Source organism: Gymnoscopelus microlampas (genome assembly GCF_963454915.1).
Source record: "Gymnoscopelus microlampas genome assembly, chromosome: 6".
NCBI classification, from domain to species: domain Eukaryota; kingdom Metazoa; phylum Chordata; class Actinopteri; order Myctophiformes; family Myctophidae; genus Gymnoscopelus; species Gymnoscopelus microlampas.
The window spans coordinates 12,272,439-12,294,567 of NC_139943.1; the positions used below are offsets into that span (position 1 = coordinate 12,272,439).

The following is a 22,129-nucleotide window of genomic DNA, read 5'->3' on the forward strand; positions in this document are numbered from 1 at the left end:
ACAGGGGGACCAAAACAAAGCGGTGCCGAAAAGCCAGAACCCACCACACCAGTTTTTTTCCCTTCTTTTTTTTCAGTAGGCGTGGCCTAGACCGGATCACATGGCCATTTAATAACAAATACCAGGCTTTCCTCCGAGGTGGAAAGTCTGGTGATGCGAGGTTAGTCCTATTAGAGGTGGACTTTGCATTTAGACTTGAAGGTAAACGCAACCTGGCTACTAATAATTACTGATGATGGCTCGTGATAATATCTTGCAATGTCTTGTTCGAGTGTCCTCCCATATCTGTGATCACCTGACAGACAGTTTGGAGGGTGGTGGGGAACGGGGTCAGCTATATAACCGTAGAAGTCTCACCATCCAAGCAGTGACGAAGTCTCCCATCCACGTCCCCACTGCAGCGATTTTCATGAAACTCTCATTCCTGATGCCCATGTACTCTGTCACCATGTGGGGCCTGAGAGAGGGAGAGAGAGAGAGAGAGAGAGAGAGAGACACACACACAGAGAGAGAAAGAGAGAGAGTTGATGAGGGCAGCGAAGGCAGTGAACGGCAGTGAGTTAAGGAGGTGGAGAGAGGTCAGTGGAGGGAAGAGAGAAAGCGATCACCACTGCTCAGTGTCATGATGCTAGCTGTCAGAGTCAATCAATATCACAGTGTGTGTGTGAAAACACTGTGTGATGGCTCCACCTGCCAAGAAGCCCTGAGGGCTGTAAACAATTTACATCGCTGCCGCGGCATCCGCGCATGCAGCGACAAACTCGCTCTCATTTGCTTCTCATCTGTCTTCCTAATGTCTGGTAAATTTGTCCATTTATTTGGCAAATTTGCTCCCCGTGTCAAGGTGATTTGTAATCGGCATTGCCAAAACAATGAGACTGTCTCTTCCCTCGCAAACGCGAGGGAGTTGGCAGAGCCTCTGGTTATAGAGCAGAAGCACATGCGGCTGTGCTAAGCGAAAACGTGGGCCCCCCCCCCGACTAAAAGCACATGTCATTACGGAGATACAAACGATCGTGCTTCGCTTGTAGTGTTTGATAAAAAATGACATGCATTCTTCGGAGTCCCAGTTATGTCTGGATCTCCTCGGGAGTGGATGGAGATGAGAGGGTTTTAGTTTCAGGATGCGGGCCCCCGCTTGTACACGCACGTGCACGCACACACACACACGCACACAGGCATACCAGTACATCTCTCCACCAGTCTCTCCAGGTATTAACACAGTAGAGAGGAGGCAAAAGTGGGTCAGTTGCCTCCTCTACGGGACTGGGAGCCTGGGAGAACAAAGGGGCCTGTTTGATCTCTTGGCAGCACAACGTCTTTAGATGTTGAGTGGAGCAGGTGGAGCGCTCATCCTTACCCGGTACACCACCCCCCCCTCCTCCATCCAGGTCACACTCTCATGAATATAATAGATGCGATGGTTAAGCGTGCTGGCTGCACTCTCAAGAGGGTCACATTTGAAGTCAACGGTATAACCATTCGTCTTTGTTTTCCTCGGGTCGTTTTCTATAGCCTTCCAGCCAAACGGTTTTCCTATTGGCACTAACGGGACGGTGTGAAAAATTCATGCCCATGTTGATGCCAATTTGGACTGTCTGTTTTTTTTCTTTTTTTTTAAAAGATTTATTTTTGGGCTTTTTTTAATGTCTTTATTGATAGTGAAGTGAAGTGTGTTAAGACAGGAAACGGGAGATGGAGATGGGAAATGGCACGCAGCAAAGGCAGTCGGGAACGGGACTCAAACCCATGACACGCTGTCAGGCTTCATTGTAGCCTAGGTGCCTGCGTCGGCTCCTGTGTTTTTACTATGTATTTTTGGCGAGACGTGCTATTTTCAACGGCGTATAACAAGCGAACGGGAGGTCGCAATGACATTATATTTACCCTCCGTGATTAGCAGCCATCAGGGGATCGATCATACTAGAGAATAAGATAAATATTCTGTGGTTCTTGAAAGATAAGTCAGAATGCTTAAAAATGCTGGCAAAAGCTACAGCCTGTTTTAGAAAACCCCTGGCAGTGATTTTTGCCTTCATCTGTTTGTGGTATGCATTGCGAGGTCTACTCTATTAGGTCTACCCTATTAGGCTACTCACTCACTAGGATTGTTATTGTTACATCTTATATTCGAGTACATTAGAGTAAAATTCTTTGGTTTTGGTTCCTTGAGGCTGAAGATTGCTTCAAAGATTAATTGCGAGATTACTTCAAAAACAAAGAAGTAATAAAGAATAGAAGCAATACTAACAAAGAGAATAACACATCGGTCTTAGTGCAGTGCCCCAGACATGACCCGGCCACAACAACTCTGCCAATAGGGCTCAGCTCTATTGGCATGGTTGGTTGTGCGTTGGTTTGACGAGTGGGAGACTGGAGTTCGATCGCAGCTCGGGTCTAAATCCCTACATCAGCAGATTCAGCACAGAGTATGTTCAGTGGTCATAGATCGGTCACAGCTATGCTTTGAGGGGCTTGCTTGAAGGTGCTGTGTCCATGGTTCCATACTTCTAAATGTTATCCATGTGTGTTTGTGTGCACTGTACAGCAAGCATGTGCGCATACATACTGTATCTGTTTACATGTAACTGTATGTGTATTAGGGCATTCACGAATAGTGATTTTTAGTATTCGAATTATTCGACTTATAAGTATTCGAATATTCGATTAATCGATTTGATTATAAAAAATAAAATAATAAAAAAATTAAAAATAAAAAAAATAAAAAGTTTTTTTTTTTGTTTTTTTTTCAATGACATTGATGACTGGACTCAAGGAATGCGAGTTGACGTCACACCAGAGCTCACAGCTGCGTGTCTGCTGCAGAAAAGCCACTAAAAAAAAAAAAAATCTAAAAAAAAAAAAAAAAAAACTTTTTTTTTTTTTATCGAATAATCGAATAGTGGTTTGATAGTCGAATAGTCGGTTTGATAGTCGAATATTCGAATATTCGATTATTCTGTTAATGCCCTAATGTGTATGTACATTTACTGTGTGTGTGTGTGTGTGTGTGTGTGTGTGTGTGTGTGTGTGTGTGTGTGTGTGTGTGTGTGTGTGTGTGTGTGTGTGTGTGTGTGTGTGTGTGTGTGTGTGTGTGTGTGTGTGTATTGACCTTTATTTATTCAGGGAAGACCGTTGAGAGCAAGCTCTCTTTTTCAAGGACGCCCTGAGTACAACATGATCACAAGAAAAACTATAATTTTAAATAAAGTGCAATAGAACGAACAACATTACAAACATCACACGTTCAAACACACAGGATGCCTCTGCACAGACAGACAGTGGGGAGAGGACAGTCTTCTATTCATCTTTAAGGGATATTTTTCTTTTTTCTTAATTGGGTCATTTTATCATCTACTCAGACTTTTGTGAGCACACCGGACAGTTTTTAAGTTGCTTGATTCAGTATTTAGATTTTTGATATTATTTTATCAGACACCTTCCTACACAAACCTATTGTAACTTCAAACTCCATTTTAACCATGTTAGATTCATCGGAAACACCCCTCCTTGGTTCTGGTGACTGATATTGTCCTTCTAATGTGTGAAGAAACCGTGTTTTAATTCATTTAAAAAAAAATGAAAAAAGTTATCGAAAAAACACGGCCCCCTCACGTATTAGGAGGGCAGGATGAGTCACCAGAACCAAGGACGGGTGTTTGAAGTTTTAATGGGTTTGGGGGCGTGTCTGATAAAATGAATATCAAATATCTAAATACTGAATCAAGCAACTTAAAAACTGTCTAGGGGGCACACAAAAGCCTGAGTAGATGATAAAATTACCCAATTTGTTTTTAAAGTGAAATATCCCTTTAACATATTAACCGCCAAGAACGTAGTCCTACGGTCCATTAAATCCAACTGTTAAGCGCCGAGACCGTAGCCCTACGGTCTGTGGTGCTTTTTCCTTAAAAAAAAAAAAAAAAAAAACTATTTTCGATACGGCACATTTCATTGTAACACCACCGGAAACAGAATTATTCGGGATCCGGTTTTGCCGATCCCGTCGGCCCTCGTTCTAATGACGAAACTCAAACCCCATTTTCTCCTTGTAGTTTTTTCTCCTCTGTGATCACTGTTTAACATAAACCGTTCTAACTACAACATGGAGGCACCGTTTGACACGTGGTCTTCACTGCTCGAACCAGGCAGATGTCCGCGATGTATACAAACAGTGCAGATCTCAATCTTACGGATTTTAACAAGGTCTATGGCTACGTGAAAAAAACAAAAAGCAACAAAAAAAAACGTTGGCACTGGTGAGTACATTATGAGATTAACCTCTGGCGGTCAATGTGTTAAGCTCTGGTCTCATAAACCTGATTGTCCAGAGGGAGTAATAGTTTACTGCCGGTCACTCTGTGTGGTTACAAAGCCACAAAGTCTTTGTAAATCAGACTGACAAGACCAGACAGAACCAGCGGAGGATGATCCCTTTCTCCTTGGTTAACATATCCCCGCTGTAATAATAGGTGTTCATCTTTAATTCATGCTAATGGACCCTCATGTTTTTTACATGGGCTTATTAGTTCGCAACAGAGGAAACATAATAGATTTTCGAGGACGATCTAGAACACTCTGGATGAGTTAAAAGCAATTTAACCGCACAAAATGCCAACTGCTTTGTTGTGTCTGTGTGCTAGGACCGGGGGCGATATGACTTAAAATGAATATCAGGATTATTCAAACTTGTGCCTCGATTACGACTAATGACTGATATATGATAAAAAATATATATATATTGAGAAAATGGCAGATCTACAAGCTCACAACACGTTGCAGCGTGACGTGTTGTGAGCTATTTTCACTATTTTTGTACGCCAATATTGTACAACAAAGTAGAATACAGGGTAAAGTGGTTAATCAATTTAGTTTATTTTAAAAATCTATTAGATATGTCAATTCCTTGATATAAGAAAAAAATGTTTTAACTTGCTTCTCGATTAAGTCGTTTATTGGTTCTAAATATCGGTTTCCATATATTTTCGGTTAATTGCCCAACTCTAACTGTGTACTGGAACTGTGTAAAGCGCTCTTCCACATAGTGGAGAGAGGACATTATAGACATTATAAATCATACATCATCAAAGCAGCGTTCATTAAATATCTTCTGACAGGGCTTCATTAACGAAAGCGTAGAGGTAGCGCAGGTGACTTATTGCCTTAACTCTGAGCACCGCAAATAAAAACGGCCTTGATTGGAATGGCGATTTATACGTGCATTAACCCATTAAGACCGGGAACGCAACTGTGTAACCACTTAAACCATTATTTTATATATTGGCTATTGAAAAATAGCAAATCTACAAGCTAATAGTGCGGCACAGAGTGCTATATGCTATATAGCACTCTTAGCTGCTATATATATCAGTGGTTCTCAAACTTTCATGTCAAGGACTCCCAAAATGATATGTATTTGGCGCCAGACCCCCATCTCAAAATATTTTGTTCCAGGGACCCCCCAGAAGCAAAGATTTGAGTTCCAAATGTTTGCTTTATAAAATATATATTCAAAGATTTGCACACATGTTCATGATTTTACAAAAATAGCCAAAGACATTTAAGTTTTTGAATAGCCAAAGACATTTAAAATGACACAGATGCGTTCCCGGATCGAATGTCTTAAGTCAGTTAGACATTCACTGACTTGGCGCAGCTCCAGTTACCAAGGAGATTCCCGCTGGGAGTCGTTTACCCGCAGCAAAGAAAAAAACTCTAATCGATACTTGTGGAGAAAAATGCTGTCTGGCACGACACACTATGCCTTTAAATCGTTGCTGTCGCCGGGCGGAAACCTTGTATGTCCAAAACTGTTACTTTTAAGGAAATAGAAGCCTTAGATCAAGACTATCGTACTGTAGATGTATTTTATCGATTTTGACATTTTTATATCTACGAGTCTTAGCGACCACCCCCCAGTGCGCCCTCGAATTTCACCAGTAAAGCCTGTATTTCTCAGAACATGTAAAAAAAAAATATATATATAAGGTCCGTAGTCTTTGTGCAATGTATTAGTCCGTATTTTTTTTAATAAAGAAGTGTTTTAATCCCGTCTGTGACGGATTATGTCGGAAGTTCCCTGTATTCCTAGTGAGGTAGTGATGGGGCGCATCCGGTGAAAACCGGAATTACACTCAATGTAAACAGGAAGTAAACGAGGGGGACAAAAAGGCGTTCGGCCACAGACGGGATTAAAACACACAAGCTCGCAATGCGTCGCGATGCAATGCGCTGTGAGCTGGTAGATCGGCTATTCGGCAATTTTGCGGGGCACTGTTGTACGACAAAGTAGGGCGTTAATTTATGGAAGTACATAAAAAGAAGAAACACAGAGATACCAGGTTTCTGTTCAACAGCAACGAAATCCAACAAACAACCCGCAGCCATCAGTTCAACCCCTATACCTCCAGACATGTCTAATTGGGCAAATGTGTTATCCCTTGTTTTAAAGAGGGGTATATAGGTTTGGAGTTGGGCTTTTTGCCTTTTTCTCTGCGGAGCAACTATGATGAGTTTGGGGACTCTTTGCTCTGCATGATCAGAGGCAGTATACTATGACTTATTCATGCTGGCTTGAAAATTTAATGGCCTTTGGAGCTGTATGACCTAATGAGAGAATCCAGAAGCGGTGCAACGCGCCGGTACAGTAGCAGCACCATGAATAATCTGACCCAAAATGGCTCCTGTGGCTCGGGCGCCGCTGAGCCCCTCCGCGGCGGCCCCGGCCGGCACAGCGCGGCTCGGCATGGATGCCAGCAGCGCCAGCCGTGTGCCGTGCCAGCTCGGACAACCCTCCGCGGAGAGTGTTATCGGGGTCTGCACGCTCGGACAGTCATAAAAATTTCAAGCCGCTCTCTTTCAATGACCTTCAAAGTCTTGTTCTGTCAAATTCACTGAATAAAATTAGGTTGGGTTTTTTCTTTTTTTAGAGCCTGGACTTTCACATTGGGTTGATGTTAACCGGCGTACGATTTTGATCTGACGAAGCAAGTGAAGATCAAAACATATCATATGTTGACAACTGAATTAACCCATTAAATCCGGGAACGCATCTGTGTCATTTTAGATTTCTTTGGCTATTAAAAAAGTAGCAGATATACAAGGTCAAGCTCATCATTTGTGCAAATCTTTGAATATATTTTCTAAGCAAATATTTGTAACTCAAATCTTTGCTTCTGGGGGGTGGGGTGGGGGGGGGGTCCCTGGAACAAAACATTTTGAGATGTGGGTCCGCAGGCGAAATACATATCTAAAAATGTTTTCTAAATCCTAACTGTATGTTGCTATATCAGTGGTGCTCCAACTTTTTCCATGTCAAGGACCGCCAAAATGATATGTATTTGGCCGTGGACCCCCATCTCAAAATATGTTGTTCCAGGGACCCCCAGAAGCACAGATCGTTAAAAATGTTTAAAACAATTATATATCTATTCAAAGATTTGCACAAATCTTCCACGATTTTTCAAAAAATAGCAGATCTACAAGTATGAGCTTGTAGATCTGCCATTTTTTGAATAGCCAAAGAAATCTTAAAATGACACAGATGCGTTCCCGGTCTTAATGGATTAAATGGAAAAACAAAACAATGCAGACGCGCTATCGTTTTCTGTTGTCGTTTCTATGCAATAGAACAGCGTTTCCCAACCTGACAAAGTGGACCAGATGGGTGGACCGCAAACGCTTTTCGAGATGTTCAAGTGGGCCTCATGCTCCAGACAGTGTTGCCAGATTATGTGAGAGAAACAAGCACCCAAGTCTAGGAAAACCAGCCCAAAAGAAGCGACTATGGGCCACATGAGAACTTTAACATTTACATCAGCTATTTGAAAATAGCCGATCTACAAGCTCACAACGCGTCGATTTTCACATAAAATCTTGCGGGGAAATTATAATAAGCAGATCTGGCAACCCTGGCTCCAGATATCCCAATGAAATAGACGTTTACGTCAATCAGTGCGAGAACCATCCTCTAGTCTGTACTTGACCTCTTGATTCAATAATTCACACTGCGTGAGATTGCCAATTAATCCTTTTTTGCAATGTCACACGTTGCTATATGAATCGAGCACTACACACGATACCCAGTCATCCATTTTTAAAATGACTTAAAGCGCAATTTTATTTGATCAAAGTAACAAACTTTGATGTGGTTTCAGGGCACGTGGGAGTTGCTGTTAATTAGGATTCTAACACAGTGTGCTGAGCGAGATTTCTCTTTGCCTGGTTAGTCATCAACTACCTCCAAGCCACAGTTAGAGCTGGGCGATTTTTTGATTGATTGAATTTTATTTTATTAGACAGTAAACAGAGGTACAGTAAGACATTTAGGCTAAAAGGATAACACAAAAAAGTCCAGGTGACTTTGTTTACATTGTGGTCCTAATAATAGAAATAATAATAATAGTCTTTATTGTCCCCAAAGGGATATTAAAGGAGGAGTTCACCCAAACAATGACTTATTTTCTATCAATTACACACCCCATGAAGCCTTGATTTCATGGATTTATTTTTGTTTTTGTGGCATTCCTAAAACAATAATTTGATGACCGTGTGTCTTTCCGGTAGGAGACACAAATAATCTACTTTGTGTCTCCTACCAGATACATTAGCCGGTAGGAGACGGGAATCCAATTATTAGCTTAGGAATGCGACAAAAACAAAAAAGAATCCATGGATTCAAGGCTTCATAGGGTGTGCAATTGATAGAAAATAAGTCATTTTTGGGGTGAACTCCTCCTTTAAGTCTTCACAGTCTGTGAAGCACATAACCACATAACCATATGGCACAAAACAACTTATCACACAACACAACACCAAGACAATACATGAGGTCCCTACTACACACAGAAAACCGCGAGGCAGTTTGTTTAAAGGGACTAGTTCACCCAAAAAATGACTTTCTTTCAAAGATTTGAGACTTGAAATCATTGATATTCTTTTGTTTTTGTCTCCTCCTTGTTTGGACTAAAAGATAACCATGAATTCAAGTCTCCATGGGGTGACTAATCGATTGAAAAAATGTCATTTTGGGGGTGAACTATCCCTTTAATGGCGCAATGGCTAAGGGAATAAAACTCCTGCTAAAACGAACCTTTCCCACTTCAAGGTTCTGTATCTTCGTCCAGATGGCATGAGTTGGAAGTAGCGATACAGGGTATGATCAGTGTCATTTGTTATGTTATTGTTGTTGTAAGTGCTAGTGCTAAGAGTGTGATGGCCTTATTGTTCATCAGAAAGTTTGGGTGTGGGAAGTATGTAAACGGATATACTGATTAGATCGCTATCATGATATGAGACTAGATACCGCATGGGATTTTGGTTAACGTAATATTGTGATGTACTGTAGCTTAGATGTTGACGTTTCCTGGTCTTAAAGGCTGCATCTCTTGCAGGCTGCAGGTCTTAACTTAAGACTGTTGCAGCCGAGTCAAATGGACGAAATGCCTCTACTTCTCAATGTTTTCTTGCGTGTAATGTCAACATGCATAAATTAATATACATATCGCAAAAGCAATACTGTCCTAGTCTAGTATTATTTGTCTTGTCCTATGTTTTTCCCTTGTCTCTTTCTTTTCTCTACTACAGACTGCGCCCCGAGCCAATGTAATAATAACTGGTTGGGGGGGCGCATTACAAATCCCGATCCTAATGAATATAGATAGGTAGATAAAATGTATTTCAGACACACTAGGTCCATATATAAAACCGAGATAGGAAACGGACAGAAAACAACACAGAGATAGCCTGAGTACCAGACTGATTTCACTCCATAAAGCCCAGATCAGTTAAAATAATACGTTCTCAAGTCATATAGTCATCACAATATTCAACAATGTTATCGCACATCGCGTGTTTTCCTAATATCATGCAGCCCTGTTGTAATTTTCTTCTGAAAGCACATGTTCGATATATCAAGGTATTCCCTGAAAGAAAATGTTTGATTCTGCCAATACTATATCGCCCCATCGCTACTAGAACCTTTTCATCTCTTGACTGTCCACTCCACACCTACGTATTCGCTTTCATACTCTTGCTTTTATCGTTTGTTTGCCCTGTTAACCCTTTAAGACCGGGAACGCATCTGTGTCATTTTAAGATTTCTTTGGCTATTCAAAAACAGCAGATATACAAGCTCATAGTGCGGCACCGAGTGCCACGCTATGAGCTTGTAGATCTGCTATTTTTTAGAAAAATCGTGAAAATGTGTGCAAATCTTTAGTTTGAATATATATATACTTTTTAAAAGTGAAAGTTTTTAACTCAAATCTTTGCTTCTGGGGATTTTACAAATGTCTTCTAAGTACTTTTTTTCCGAAAGTTTGAATTTTGTTTTTGTTTTTTTAACTTATGTTGCTATATTATCAATGGTTTTCAAACTTGTCAAGGGCCCCCAGAATAATATGTATTTGACCGCGGACCCCCTCCCATCTAAAAATATTTTTTACCAGGGACCCCCAGAAGCAAAGATTTGAGTTAAAAATGTATAAAGATTTGCACAAATTTTCAGGATTTTTCTAAAAATAGCAGATCTACAAGCTCATAGCGGGGCACTCGGTGCCGCGCTATGAGCTTGTATATCTGCTATTTTTGAATAGCCAAACAAATCTTAAAATGACACACATGTGTTCCCTTCCCGGCCTTAAAGGGTTAAGACAGCTAGTGATTTAGTGGCGGCGGGCCCTCCGGGATGACCCCTCCTGCCCTTTAAAGGCCAGTTTCATTATATTTGGGGTCCTTGGCTGCCTTCCCTGCGCATTGAGATGCATTGGCTGTCTCCCCTCCGGCCGCTACACAGCCTAACAACGTATTTACAGTACGTGGTGCTGAGCAGCGGTAGTTACCACAGGGCATAAAGCTGTCACCATGAGCCCACTGCGCTATCACTACACCGTCTCCCCAGGCAACTAAAAAACTCTGTCTCAATTCTTTTGGCCCCGGTTGCAGAAACAATAACCCAGTGGCAGTGGTGGGAAAAGTACTCAAAATGTTTTACTTAAGTAAAAGTATCAATACTGCAATGTAGAAGAAGTACTCTGTTACAAGTTCAAGTCTGGAATTCAATATTGACTTGAGTAAAAGTACAGAAGTATTGGTAGTGGAGATTGGATGTTGTAGTGGAGTAGAAGTAAAAGTATAGACAATTGGAAATACTCCAGTAAAGTAAATGTACCTCAAAATTGTACTTAAGTACAATACTTGAGTTAGTTACGTTACACCACTGCCCAGTGGTGGAAGAAATAGGCTACTCCGATTGTTTTCTTAAAGGAGGAGTTCACCCAAAAAAGTCATTATTTTTTATCAATTGCACACCCCATGAAGCCTTGAATACATGGATTTATTTTAGTTTGTATATAACATTTGTTGGGTGAACTACTCCTTTAAGTAAAAGTAGCAATACCACAATGGAGAAATACTTTGTTCACAAGTAAAATGTCCAGTATTCAAAAGTGTACTTGAGTAAAAGACACCAACATACTTAAAGTACCAAAAGTAATATTACTCATTTTCAGTTTTTTTGTTGTTGAAAATAGCAGATCTACAAGCTCGCAATGCGTTGCAGATCAGCTATGTATTAATAGACGGAGTATGAAATAGGGCTTATTTGGTTAATGTATGTCTTGTAATAATAATTTAACCTACAACGTAATAATGCTGTTTTAAAATAATTGTAGAGGAGAAACACGTTGCCTCAGTTTGCCTCTGAGGTGTAGTGGAATAGAAGTATAAAGTATCGGAAATACTCAAGTAAAGTAAATTGTAACTACTACAGTACTTGAGTAAATCGTCTCTGTCGGGTGGAAACCTTGTCCCAAACTGTTACTTTTCAGGATTCAAATGAAAAAACATCAAAAGTAGCAGATCGACGAGCTCAAAGCGCGTCGTTTGGCGCCGCGTTTCGAGCTTGCAGATCTGCTACTTTTGAGGCCTTTGTGTGACACTGTAGTGTGATCAAGTAGGGCGTTAATTTACGGGGGAAAAAACATCCATTTTAAATATGGAGATAATAGGTTTCTGCCCGACAGCAACGAAATGTACTTAGTTAACTTTCCACCATTCAATGTATTGAACTGACTGAGTGTGTGTGGGGCCCTTATCAGTGCCCTGGCTCATGAGCGCTGCGGGACAGACTTTGGCAGTCAGGCTGAGTGTGTCCCAGACATTACTCTATCACCCCCCCCCCCCCCCCCCCCCCACCCGAACCATTAGTTTTCCATTATAACAATGGGCTTCAAAATGAAGTCTCCTTCTCCAAACACCACATAAATCCAGCTGTCCATTTTCATTGTCACGCATAAACAGCTACATAACACAGATGTGCACGCATGCGCGCACGCACACACACACACACACACACACACACACACACACACACACCCATATGAGTTGATTTACACACGCACACACACACATACACACACACAAATACAAATAAACACAAAAGACTTATGAGTCTACTGTACGTGCTTGCACGCACACACACAAAGGCGCACGCACACACCATAATTCGAGAGAGGAGGTAATAAAAATGATTGCCCCCTGGAATATTAAAATGGTTGGAATGCTGATTAAAAAGTTTTTGTATTCTTGGCGACAAAATTTGTTCTGCACTGTGTGGTATTTATTTATAAATGCCCAAAATAGTTTTACTAATCAGCTTTGTAATGGAAAATTGGTTGCAGAACAACAGCAATCAAAATGTATGCAAGCCCGGCGCACACGACGCTATGCTTCAAGACAATGCTTTTCAAATACTGAACACATTAATTGCCTGATGGGAAATATAATGAAACGAGGTGGTGAGAACGAGCAGCAAATTGACTCACACTCACACACAAACATGTTTGTATTGGTATACTTGTGAGGACTTAACAATTTTAGGACGGCGGTTTAATTAATACTATTTTTACAATTTGTTTTGCCCGTTTTTATCCATAACCCTAAAGCCAGAAATAGTGGATACAAGTTCACAAGCTTGTGAGCTTGTAGATCCGCTATTTTCGGTGTGCGACACCAGCATGCAACTAAGTATAAATAAGTCTAACCCCCAACCCCTAAACCTGACCTCTAACGTCCCTATTCTGGGCACCGTCTTACCCATTATCCCTAAACTTCTTTGCCATTTTTTACTATTTTGAAAAACATTTTCAAGTAGTTCAAATAGCCAATCTACATCGACACATTGTGAGCTTGTAGATTTGCTATTTGTTTTTCAAAATAGTAAAAAATGGCAAAGAAGTTTAGGGATAATGGGTAAGACGACGCCCAGAATAGGGCCGTAAATGTCTAATCCTAACCCTAATCCAAATTTTAATATGTTCCTTTTTTTTTTTTTTTACAATAAAACTATATATTTTTGAACAACAAAACAACCTTTCTCTTGTGAGGACCAGGAACATGGCACAAAATGAATTTCCGCAAGGACAAATAAAGTATCTATCTAGATATTACGGTGCAGCAAGGTTACATCCACTAAGTCAAGGCATATCATGTCCTCATGATACAACAAGCATGTCATGTCACCCAGCCCTCCATGGGCACCAGCAGCAGTGTCTCCACATGGTGGCTGACAATCACAGCAGAGACAGCACAACACTCTGCCAGCCCTCCTGCCTCCTTTCTGGGCATCCCAAGTTGTCCAAAGTCCGCAGGCATATGCCAGCCTGGACCACGATGCCAGGCAGGACTGCCTCCTGGTGTCAAAGCGCTCTCCGTAGCGTATAGCTGCTCTCATGAGGCCGAAAGTCCACCCATTGCTGTTCCCTGTGGTGTAAAGTAACTAAGTACTTTTACTCAAGTACTGTACTTGAGTAAAATTTTGAGGTACTTTTACTTTACTGGAGTATTTCCAATTGTCTATACTTTTACTTCTACTCCACTACATCTCAGAGCTAAATGTTGTACTTTTACTCTACAATTATTCGAAAAGCAGATCTACAAGCTCACAACGCGTCGCGTGAGCTTGTAGATCGGCTATTTTCAAACATGTCAAACATGTACTTTTAGTACTTTAAGTACATTTTGATACCAATACTTTTGTACTTTTACTCAAGTAAATTTTGAATTCCAGACTTTTACTTATAACAGAGTACTTCTACATTGCAGAATTGATACTTTTACTTAAATACGGGGTGCCGTGATTTTCAGTGACCCCCCCCCCTAAAACATAATCATCAGGTATTATGGTTATACTAGGAGGAGGATTTTTTTTTTAAAGTGTACAGAAATTGCTAAATTTATGTTTTTATGTGGACACGCCTCCAGTTCATTAAGTATACCTGGTTCTCACCTTAGCATCTCCTCCACCACCTTAGCACCACCCACCTGTCTTAGTCCCTCCGCCTCCTCATGCCCACACCTGTTGTGTTATGATAATGAGGAGGACTCGAGGAGGGTATGTTTTTACTATGTCACTAAAGCGCTGTTTTTCTATTGGCACGTTTGACCCTCAAGGTTTCAGCCTCCAGGTAGAAACTCAAAATAGTCGGAGAAGACACAAAACACCATAAAAAACACCACCAGGGGGCTTAATGAAGTTCTATCAACCTCATAGACACATGAAAAACAGAAAAAGTGCAAAACCATGGCACCACCTCTTTAAGTAAAACATTTAAGTACTTTTTCAACCACTGGTTGTTCCGCAGCTAGCGGACACACCGCTAGAAGGCCGCCGGGTCTTTATCCGCCGGCGGGTGGTAGTAACACCGGCGCCACTCTTCCCGGTAGCTGCTCACGGGAAGGGCCGCCAGGCAGCGGCGGTTGTCGGTATACTCCATCGGTGATGGTGAGCAGCGCCTTCTTGTATGCAAGCTTGCGATCGTAATGAAACACACTGTCCCCAGAAGTTGCGAATGCATCTTAAATCTGCACCTACTACATTAACTCATTCAGTGCCCAGCTTATTTATGGAATTTTGGCTCTGAGTGCCACAACCAAAATTCATTGTAGAAAAAAAGTGCTTAGGAGCCGAGATGCAGCCTTTTTCAGTAAGAAGTTAAACAAAGAGTGAATGGAGCAGCAAATCTTCAAATCATCATATCTTGGGTTCTGAAAAAAGAAATCAAAAGAAAAAAAAATAGATTTTTTTTTATTTTGGACGTCTTAGACGTCCAGTGGCACTCAGGGCTTATATTAACGAACGTCTTAGACGTCCAGTGGCACTGAATGAGTTAACGGTGGTAGTTACAGCGCTGGCATTACTAAATGCAGGGAAATTATGAAAATATTTAGTATTTTTACTTTGGCACTTTAAGTACATTTGATGGCAATACTTTTGTACTTGTTACTCAAGCAAAAATGAACACAGGCCTTTTACTTGTAACAGATTTCTACTTTGTGAACAATTCTTCACTTCTTCCACCACTGCAACAAGTACACACACACACACACACACACACACACACACACACACACACACACACACACACACACACACACACACACACTCCACCACCCTTCCCCGCACCGCCCTGCCTACACATAAATAAAAATACATGCACAACAAGCATATTAAAATAGACACATTAATGTGCACGCACACGCATGCCCCCTGTAGCACCCGCATCTCTGTAGTGACTCCCAGGGGACTCGCGCACAGTTGTCAAGGTGACGCCGTTTGCTGTTTACAATTGCCGCTGCCTTGCTCTGCATGAAGCTGACCTGTGAGGGGGAAGCCAGAGCACCCCCCCCACACACACACACACACACACACACACACACACACACACACACACACACACACACACACACATCTTCTTGTCCCAGAAAACAGCAGGACAAGGTGAGCTGAGAGAAAAAGCGTGCAATATTCTGAGAGAGACTTAGAAGCAACTTGTGATGATCACGACAGTCACGACAACGACGCTTCATCATCTTATCCAGCATACATTACATTTTGGAGGTGATTGATTAACCATAAGGTTGACAGGAGTCCCTCAGGGCTCTGTACTAGTGTCTCTTCTGTTTTCTGTTACTGTGTGGAAAGCGTTTGCTGAAAATAGCCGATCGACAAGCTCACAACGCGTCGCAGCGCGACGCTTTGTGAGCTTGTCGAGCTTGTCGATTGGCTATTTTCTGCGAAAGCCTTCCCCACAATAAGGATGCTGGGGTTTAAGTAGTTAATTGATTGAATACTTAATTTACGATTGTTTAAAGGTACAGGCAGTACGAGTAAAAAAACAGCAGGCCAAGTGGATGAGACACACAAAGCCAGAGGCTTGTTTCCATTCCATTACACATTCAACACTCAAACAACCTGGACAAAACGACAGTGCAACAAAAACTACTATACAACAATATAGAAAATCTAAATACAGATTGAATTCATGTTAGTGACATAGGGGATGTGGGGGGGGGGCACATGGACACATGGATGATGTCACTCACGAGGGAGTGAGGCGTTTACAGTCCTGGGGGAAGCCGGTCGGGGAACGAATTTGGCCAAGTCCAATTTGAATGTTTGCAGAGCCATGTTTTAAGGTCACGGACCTCCATGATGAATGGGGAAGAATGAATGCTTGCGTACATGAGACACAGACAGATACATACTACTGAGTATAGATATGTGGGTGAGCGAGGCAGGAACATGGAGAGAGATGCAAGCTACTGTAGCTAGTTGTATGATAAAGCAGCTCGACTATATTCAGCGCGTGACTCCGTCATGTAATGGAAGTATAAATCCGAGGCGCTCGGGTAGCATTTCGTCTGTCGGTTTGAAACCTCATATGTTCAAAACCGTTACTTTTCAGGATTCAAATTCAAAAACATCAAAAGTAGCAGATCGCCAAGCTCAAAACGCATCGCTTAGTGCCGCGTTTCGAGCTTGCGGATCTGCTACTTTTGATGCTTTGTGTGACGTTGTAGTATGATCAAGTAGGGCGTTAATTTACAAAAAAAAAACACAAAAAGTTACTGTTATGGAGATAAGAGGTTTCGGCCTGACAGCAACGATTTGTTAGAAGTACTCGTCCACCACCACAGAGTCTATAGGGAATAGAAAACACCGTGGTGCATGCGGCTTGATGGAGTGCCTATAGGAACACAATTGGCCGTGTTCGGAGGAGGGAAGCCGGGCTTAGAGGGCCATCTGTGTCACTGCATGTAGTCCTACTATGGGCTGGGGCGTGGGGACGAGTACGATGGGATGTGCTACGTCCTCCCGGTGGGGGCTCCTAACTGGCAGGTGAGCTACAGATGTGCCACTTCAAAACTTCACATGTCCTGCCATCGCCAAGACAGTAAATTTTCAGGGGATTCCCAGGGCAATAAGAGGGACAAAGAAGGGCATTTAAAATGCTGAATTATTTTGATGATCACTGCTTTTATGATGCTAATTAATTTGAGCAACTGGTCAAATCACCTTTCGCCTCATAATGAGTCTGACACCTTATTCAACACACATTCTTTTGTTCTCATGTATATGGATGTCTGTTGAAGGGAAAAACGGGGGTGTGTAGTGACAACTTCTTTTCAGGGGCAAAACAGTGCATTTTAAGGGCAGAAAAGGGAGGAAAAAAAATGCATTTTCAGGTCACTTTCAGGGAAAGAACAGTAACGTGTGAAGTTTTGAAGTGGCACATCTGTAGTAGTGTACAAAAACAGTGGCGACACAGAAATATGTTGGGAGGATTAATTGTCATGATGACTAAACTGGGAGAAAAAGCGTAAAGAAATAATTGGCAGGTGAATCACTAGAATACAACAGCAGTGACAACACAGAAATGTGTGTGACGAGGAATTAATTGGCATAACAACTAAATTGGGGAGAAAAAGGGGGTAAAAACATAATTGGCTACTCTAAATAAAAAATAAAAAATAGAATATAATAATAATAATAATTGTCTACTCAAAAAAAGAAGTATAAATCAGGCTTTAGATGGGGTCATTGTCGTCTTTTCAAGGGGACTACCCGATAGTCCGACAAATGTTACATTAGTGTGAGGTTTGGGTTAGGCATAGTTTTTGCGAGGTCAGGGTTTAGGGCAGTGGTTCTCAAAGTGAGGTCCGGGGACCCCCAGGAGTCCCATAACTAGTTAATATGGCGTCATAATCATTTTAACCACATTTTAAGCCAGGATTTTTCAAAAATAGCAGATATACAAGCTCATAGCGCGGCACTCGCTATGAGCTTGTATATCTGCTATTTTTGAAAAATTCTGGCAGCAGCAAAGGTCCGCAGCAAAAAAAATTACATAATTTTGACATGAAAAAGTTTGAGAACCACTGGTTTAGGGTCAAGGGTTATAGGGTTAGGGTTAGGCTTACAGTAAATATAATGCGTGTAGTCGGACCAACAGTACTTCGGAACAATGGGCCGTCTGACGAATGCCACGGCACCCTCCTCAAAACGGTATGACATGTCTCCATTTATCACTGTGTCAACTCAAATGACGCACAAGCGACATTTAGCAAAAACAAAACGACAACAAAAAAACATCATTCACGGTGCTCACTCTGAGCACCGTGAAATCACGGCGTTATACGGCGGATCGCAGAACCCTCTGGTCATGGTTAGATAGGCCCAGCTAAGAGGCAGCAGGGAATCCCATCTCAGGCTGCGCACCACAGGGGGGAACCTAAATACCACAACATACTATTTATTGTGCCTTTTTAAATCCACTAGCATTACAACAGCTCAGTGCCAAAGAGACAAGCTTCCAGGCGGCTGAAAGGAACCAGAATGCCTTTTTGCTCTACAGGGGGATTGTGGTGTAAGGAGAGACAATGCTCTTATGGATGGCGCCGTAATCCAGATCAGTGTAGCGTGTGAATTCATACATAAAACGGCCACACTGTTCCTTCCCCCCATGGCTCTGCACCCTATGTCCTCTTCATAGACACTCCCTCATCATCATACATACCACTCTCCCTCTGGCTCTCAATTCTCAATTCTCAATTTTCTCAATTTTCTCAATTTACAATTTAGGCATAGCAGACGCTTAATCCAGAGCGATTTACAGTTAACAAGGTAAACACGAGGTAATACATCAAAGGCATAGAAATGGTAATCTAGTATCATAGGTAAACCAAGACAACACATTCTCACAGCTGGTTAACATGATGATAACACAGATGGTTAACATGCTAGCAGCGCTTGGCTTGTAACTGCAATCCACCGTGATCGAATCTTACCATGAGTACTCTTTTTTTTTTCTCTCGCCGCATTGTTTTTGTGAGGTTAGGATTAAGGTTAGGTTTAGGTATATTTTTGTGAGGATAGGGTTAGGGTTTGGGTCAGGTTTAGGCTTATAGTTTTGTCAACATGCGACGTCGCCATGGCGGGTCAAAACTTGACTTTCAGGGCGTCCCGTCATATCAAAACTTGACTTTCAGGGCGTCCCGTCATATCAAAACTTGACTTTCAGGGCTACTGACAGAGCGGAAAAATATGACGCCTTGGGAGTGAGAGCTGGTTGACCAAGTACCTCTCTTCAGTCTAAATTATATCAAAAAATTCATTTCTCCAAATGTTCTCCAACGTGTTCCTCTGTCCCAAAGATTCCCCCATAGGTGGGCTGTGAGGATATTGCAAGTGGGCCCCCAAATAATTGGCAAAACACCAAGATTTAAATGATAATATAACAAATCAATTAAAAAAGACATGACCTTCTAAAGCATGTTTTCATTGTGATACAGATAAATGGCATCGCTATCACAATACTAACTCAAAGTATACAACGTTAGTTCTGTTTATCCAAGCCCGTAACAAAGTAAACGCATGCTCTGAAAATGCATGCGGTCCACCCAGTGGTCAGATGGATGGGCCGCGAACGCTTTCCAGATTACGAAGTGGGCCCTGATCCAGAAAAGGTTGAGAACCGCTGCTCTATCCCACTACTCTCCCTCCTTCCCCTCCACCCGTACAGGATGAAAAGGACAAAAGAAGCGTCCTTCATCCTCCCTGCACCGCGTCACTGGCCCCTATCCCAGCTCAGCTCCGCTACGTGCTTCCCTGAATGCCAACCCCACCCCCCCCCAACCCCCCCACCACACACACTAACCCAGCACACACTACACACCTCCTCTCTTCTAAATTAGGCATGATTAATGTGTGTGCCACGCATTGGGCCGTCTTAATTAAATAACACCATCTAATTAGGGGCTGATTTCTGCCGTATAAGATGTCGGGGATGGGATTTGCGTCTGTGACAGAAATTGTCGGAGTAGACCGTGCCGTCAAACTACCCCCGGGCGGGCGGGCGGACGGGCGGGCGGTCACACTCCTCCGGGTTCACGCAAACAGACAGTCCTTAACCCTTTTAGACCGGGAACGCATCTGTGTCATTTTAAGATTTATTTGGCTATTCAAAAATAGCAGATATACAAGCCCATAGCGCAGCACCGAGTGCCGCGCTATGGGCTTGTAGATCTGCTATTTTTGAGAAATCGTGAAAATGTGTGCAAATCTTTGAATATATATATATATTTTTAAAGCGAACATTTTTAACTCAAATCTTTGCTTCTGGGGAAAAAAAATTATGTTGCTGTAATCAGTTGTTATCTTTTTCATGTCAAGGGCCCCCAAAATGATATGTATTTGGGCGTGGACCTCCATCTCAAAATAAGTTGTTCCAGGGACTCCCCAGAAGCAAAGATTTGAGTTAAAGATTTTTCCTGTAAAATAAAAATAAAATTCAGATTCAAGATTTGTTTGTATATCTGCTATTTTTGAATAGCCAAAAACATCTCTAAAATGACACAGATGCTTTCCCGGTCTTAATGGTTTAATCTGACAGTTGCATTAAAATGCAAATAGGCCCAGATGTGTGGAGGGACTGTGGTAACAAGTGTGGATTACCTCTCCTCCTCCCCCCAGGGGAGCCCACCACCACGGAGGGGCCTTCCTTCTCTCCCCTAGATGGACGATAAGCCCATGGTTGGAAGCTGGCTGATAGCTGTTGACCCGGGGGCGGTTTGTTTCAATATTGGCTCATGATGTCACTGTCACAGATACGCGTATGCGGTGATATCGACGCTGTCAGGCAGAAACCTTGTATGTCCAGAAGCTTTACCTTTCAGCAGTGGTGGAACAAGTACTCACATTTTTTACTCAAGTAAAAGTATCAATTATTATGTATACAATCTTTTGAAAATGGCAGATCTACAAGCTCACAACGCGTCGCATTGTGAGCTTGTAGATCGGCTATTTTCAAATTGCCAAAGTTTAAATAGGGCTGAAGTGGTTAATGTATGTTTTATAATAATTCAAATCTACGAAGTAACTAGTAGCTAAAGTTTTCAAATAATTATAGTGGAGTAAAAGTACAATATTTGCCTCTGAGATGTAGTGGAGTAGAAGTAAACGTATTGAAAAGTTGAAATACTACAAAAACATACATCAAAATTGTACTTAAATACAGTCCTTGAGTAAATGTACTTGGTTACTTTCCAACAGAACATATTGACGGCTATTTTCTCTACTGTTTCTCGACATTCTTGTGCGATGAAGTACGGCAACAATTTACTAAAAAGTAGAAATATGGAGATACAAGGTTTCTGCCCGACAGCAATGGATATAGTCCTGACAATCTCTGTCGAGTCGAGAGATAACGTGACTGAAAGAATCAATTTCTCTATGACTAATCGTGAAAACAATAATCTAGAAATGGAACATGATGTTACCCCGCCTACCGGTGATGTTTTTTTTACAGGGCCGCTGCTGTCGTGACTGGATAAGGAATGGCTTAGTTTATCTGACTTGCACACGGATGTATCGCTACAGCTATAATTAAATCACGCTCAGTGCGGTCTGAAAGGTCAGGCAGAATGGAAGCATATCAATGAGGGCAGCAGAGAGCATACGGCAGCGGGTCAGAGGGACAACGGGGAGACAGACATTATGCCCTCCCCCCACCCTTGACGTACGCACGCACGCATGCACACACACACACACACACACACACACACACACACACACACACAACGCTACAGTACCGCCACTGACAAACACATGCACAGATGTTGAGAAAACAAAGCAATGTGAGACAGGAACCAAATTCATGGGAGGGTTCACAAGAAGTGTCGATTTCGTCGACTAAAACTATGACGAAAATGTTCGTCGACTACCTTTTTTCACTGACGAAAACTACATAAAAATACATTTTAGTCGACTAAATCAACTGTACATTTAGTA

At 41.9% G+C, this 22,129-nt stretch overlaps 2 protein-coding genes and 1 long non-coding RNA gene across 4 annotated transcripts in view; 1 reads left to right on the forward strand and 2 right to left on the reverse strand.

The window, feature by feature from the left end:
* The window catches only part of irak4 (interleukin-1 receptor-associated kinase 4), a 273,859-nt gene that overhangs the window by 105,342 nt on the left and 146,388 nt on the right, over positions 1–22,129 (reverse strand). The window lies entirely within an intron of this gene.
* The window catches only part of tmem117 (transmembrane protein 117), a 124,391-nt gene that overhangs the window by 34,172 nt on the left and 68,090 nt on the right, over positions 1–22,129 (reverse strand). For both annotated transcript variants that reach the window (XM_084060287.1, XM_084060288.1), the window contains exon 4: positions 358–457. In XM_084060287.1, coding sequence (XP_083916413.1) covers positions 358–457 — 100 coding nt within the window. The remainder of the gene's footprint in view (positions 1–357; positions 458–22,129) is intronic.
* Positions 1–22,129, forward strand: part of LOC311047551 — a 137,777-nt gene that overhangs the window by 20,422 nt on the left and 95,226 nt on the right. The gene's annotated exons all lie outside the window — the stretch shown is intronic.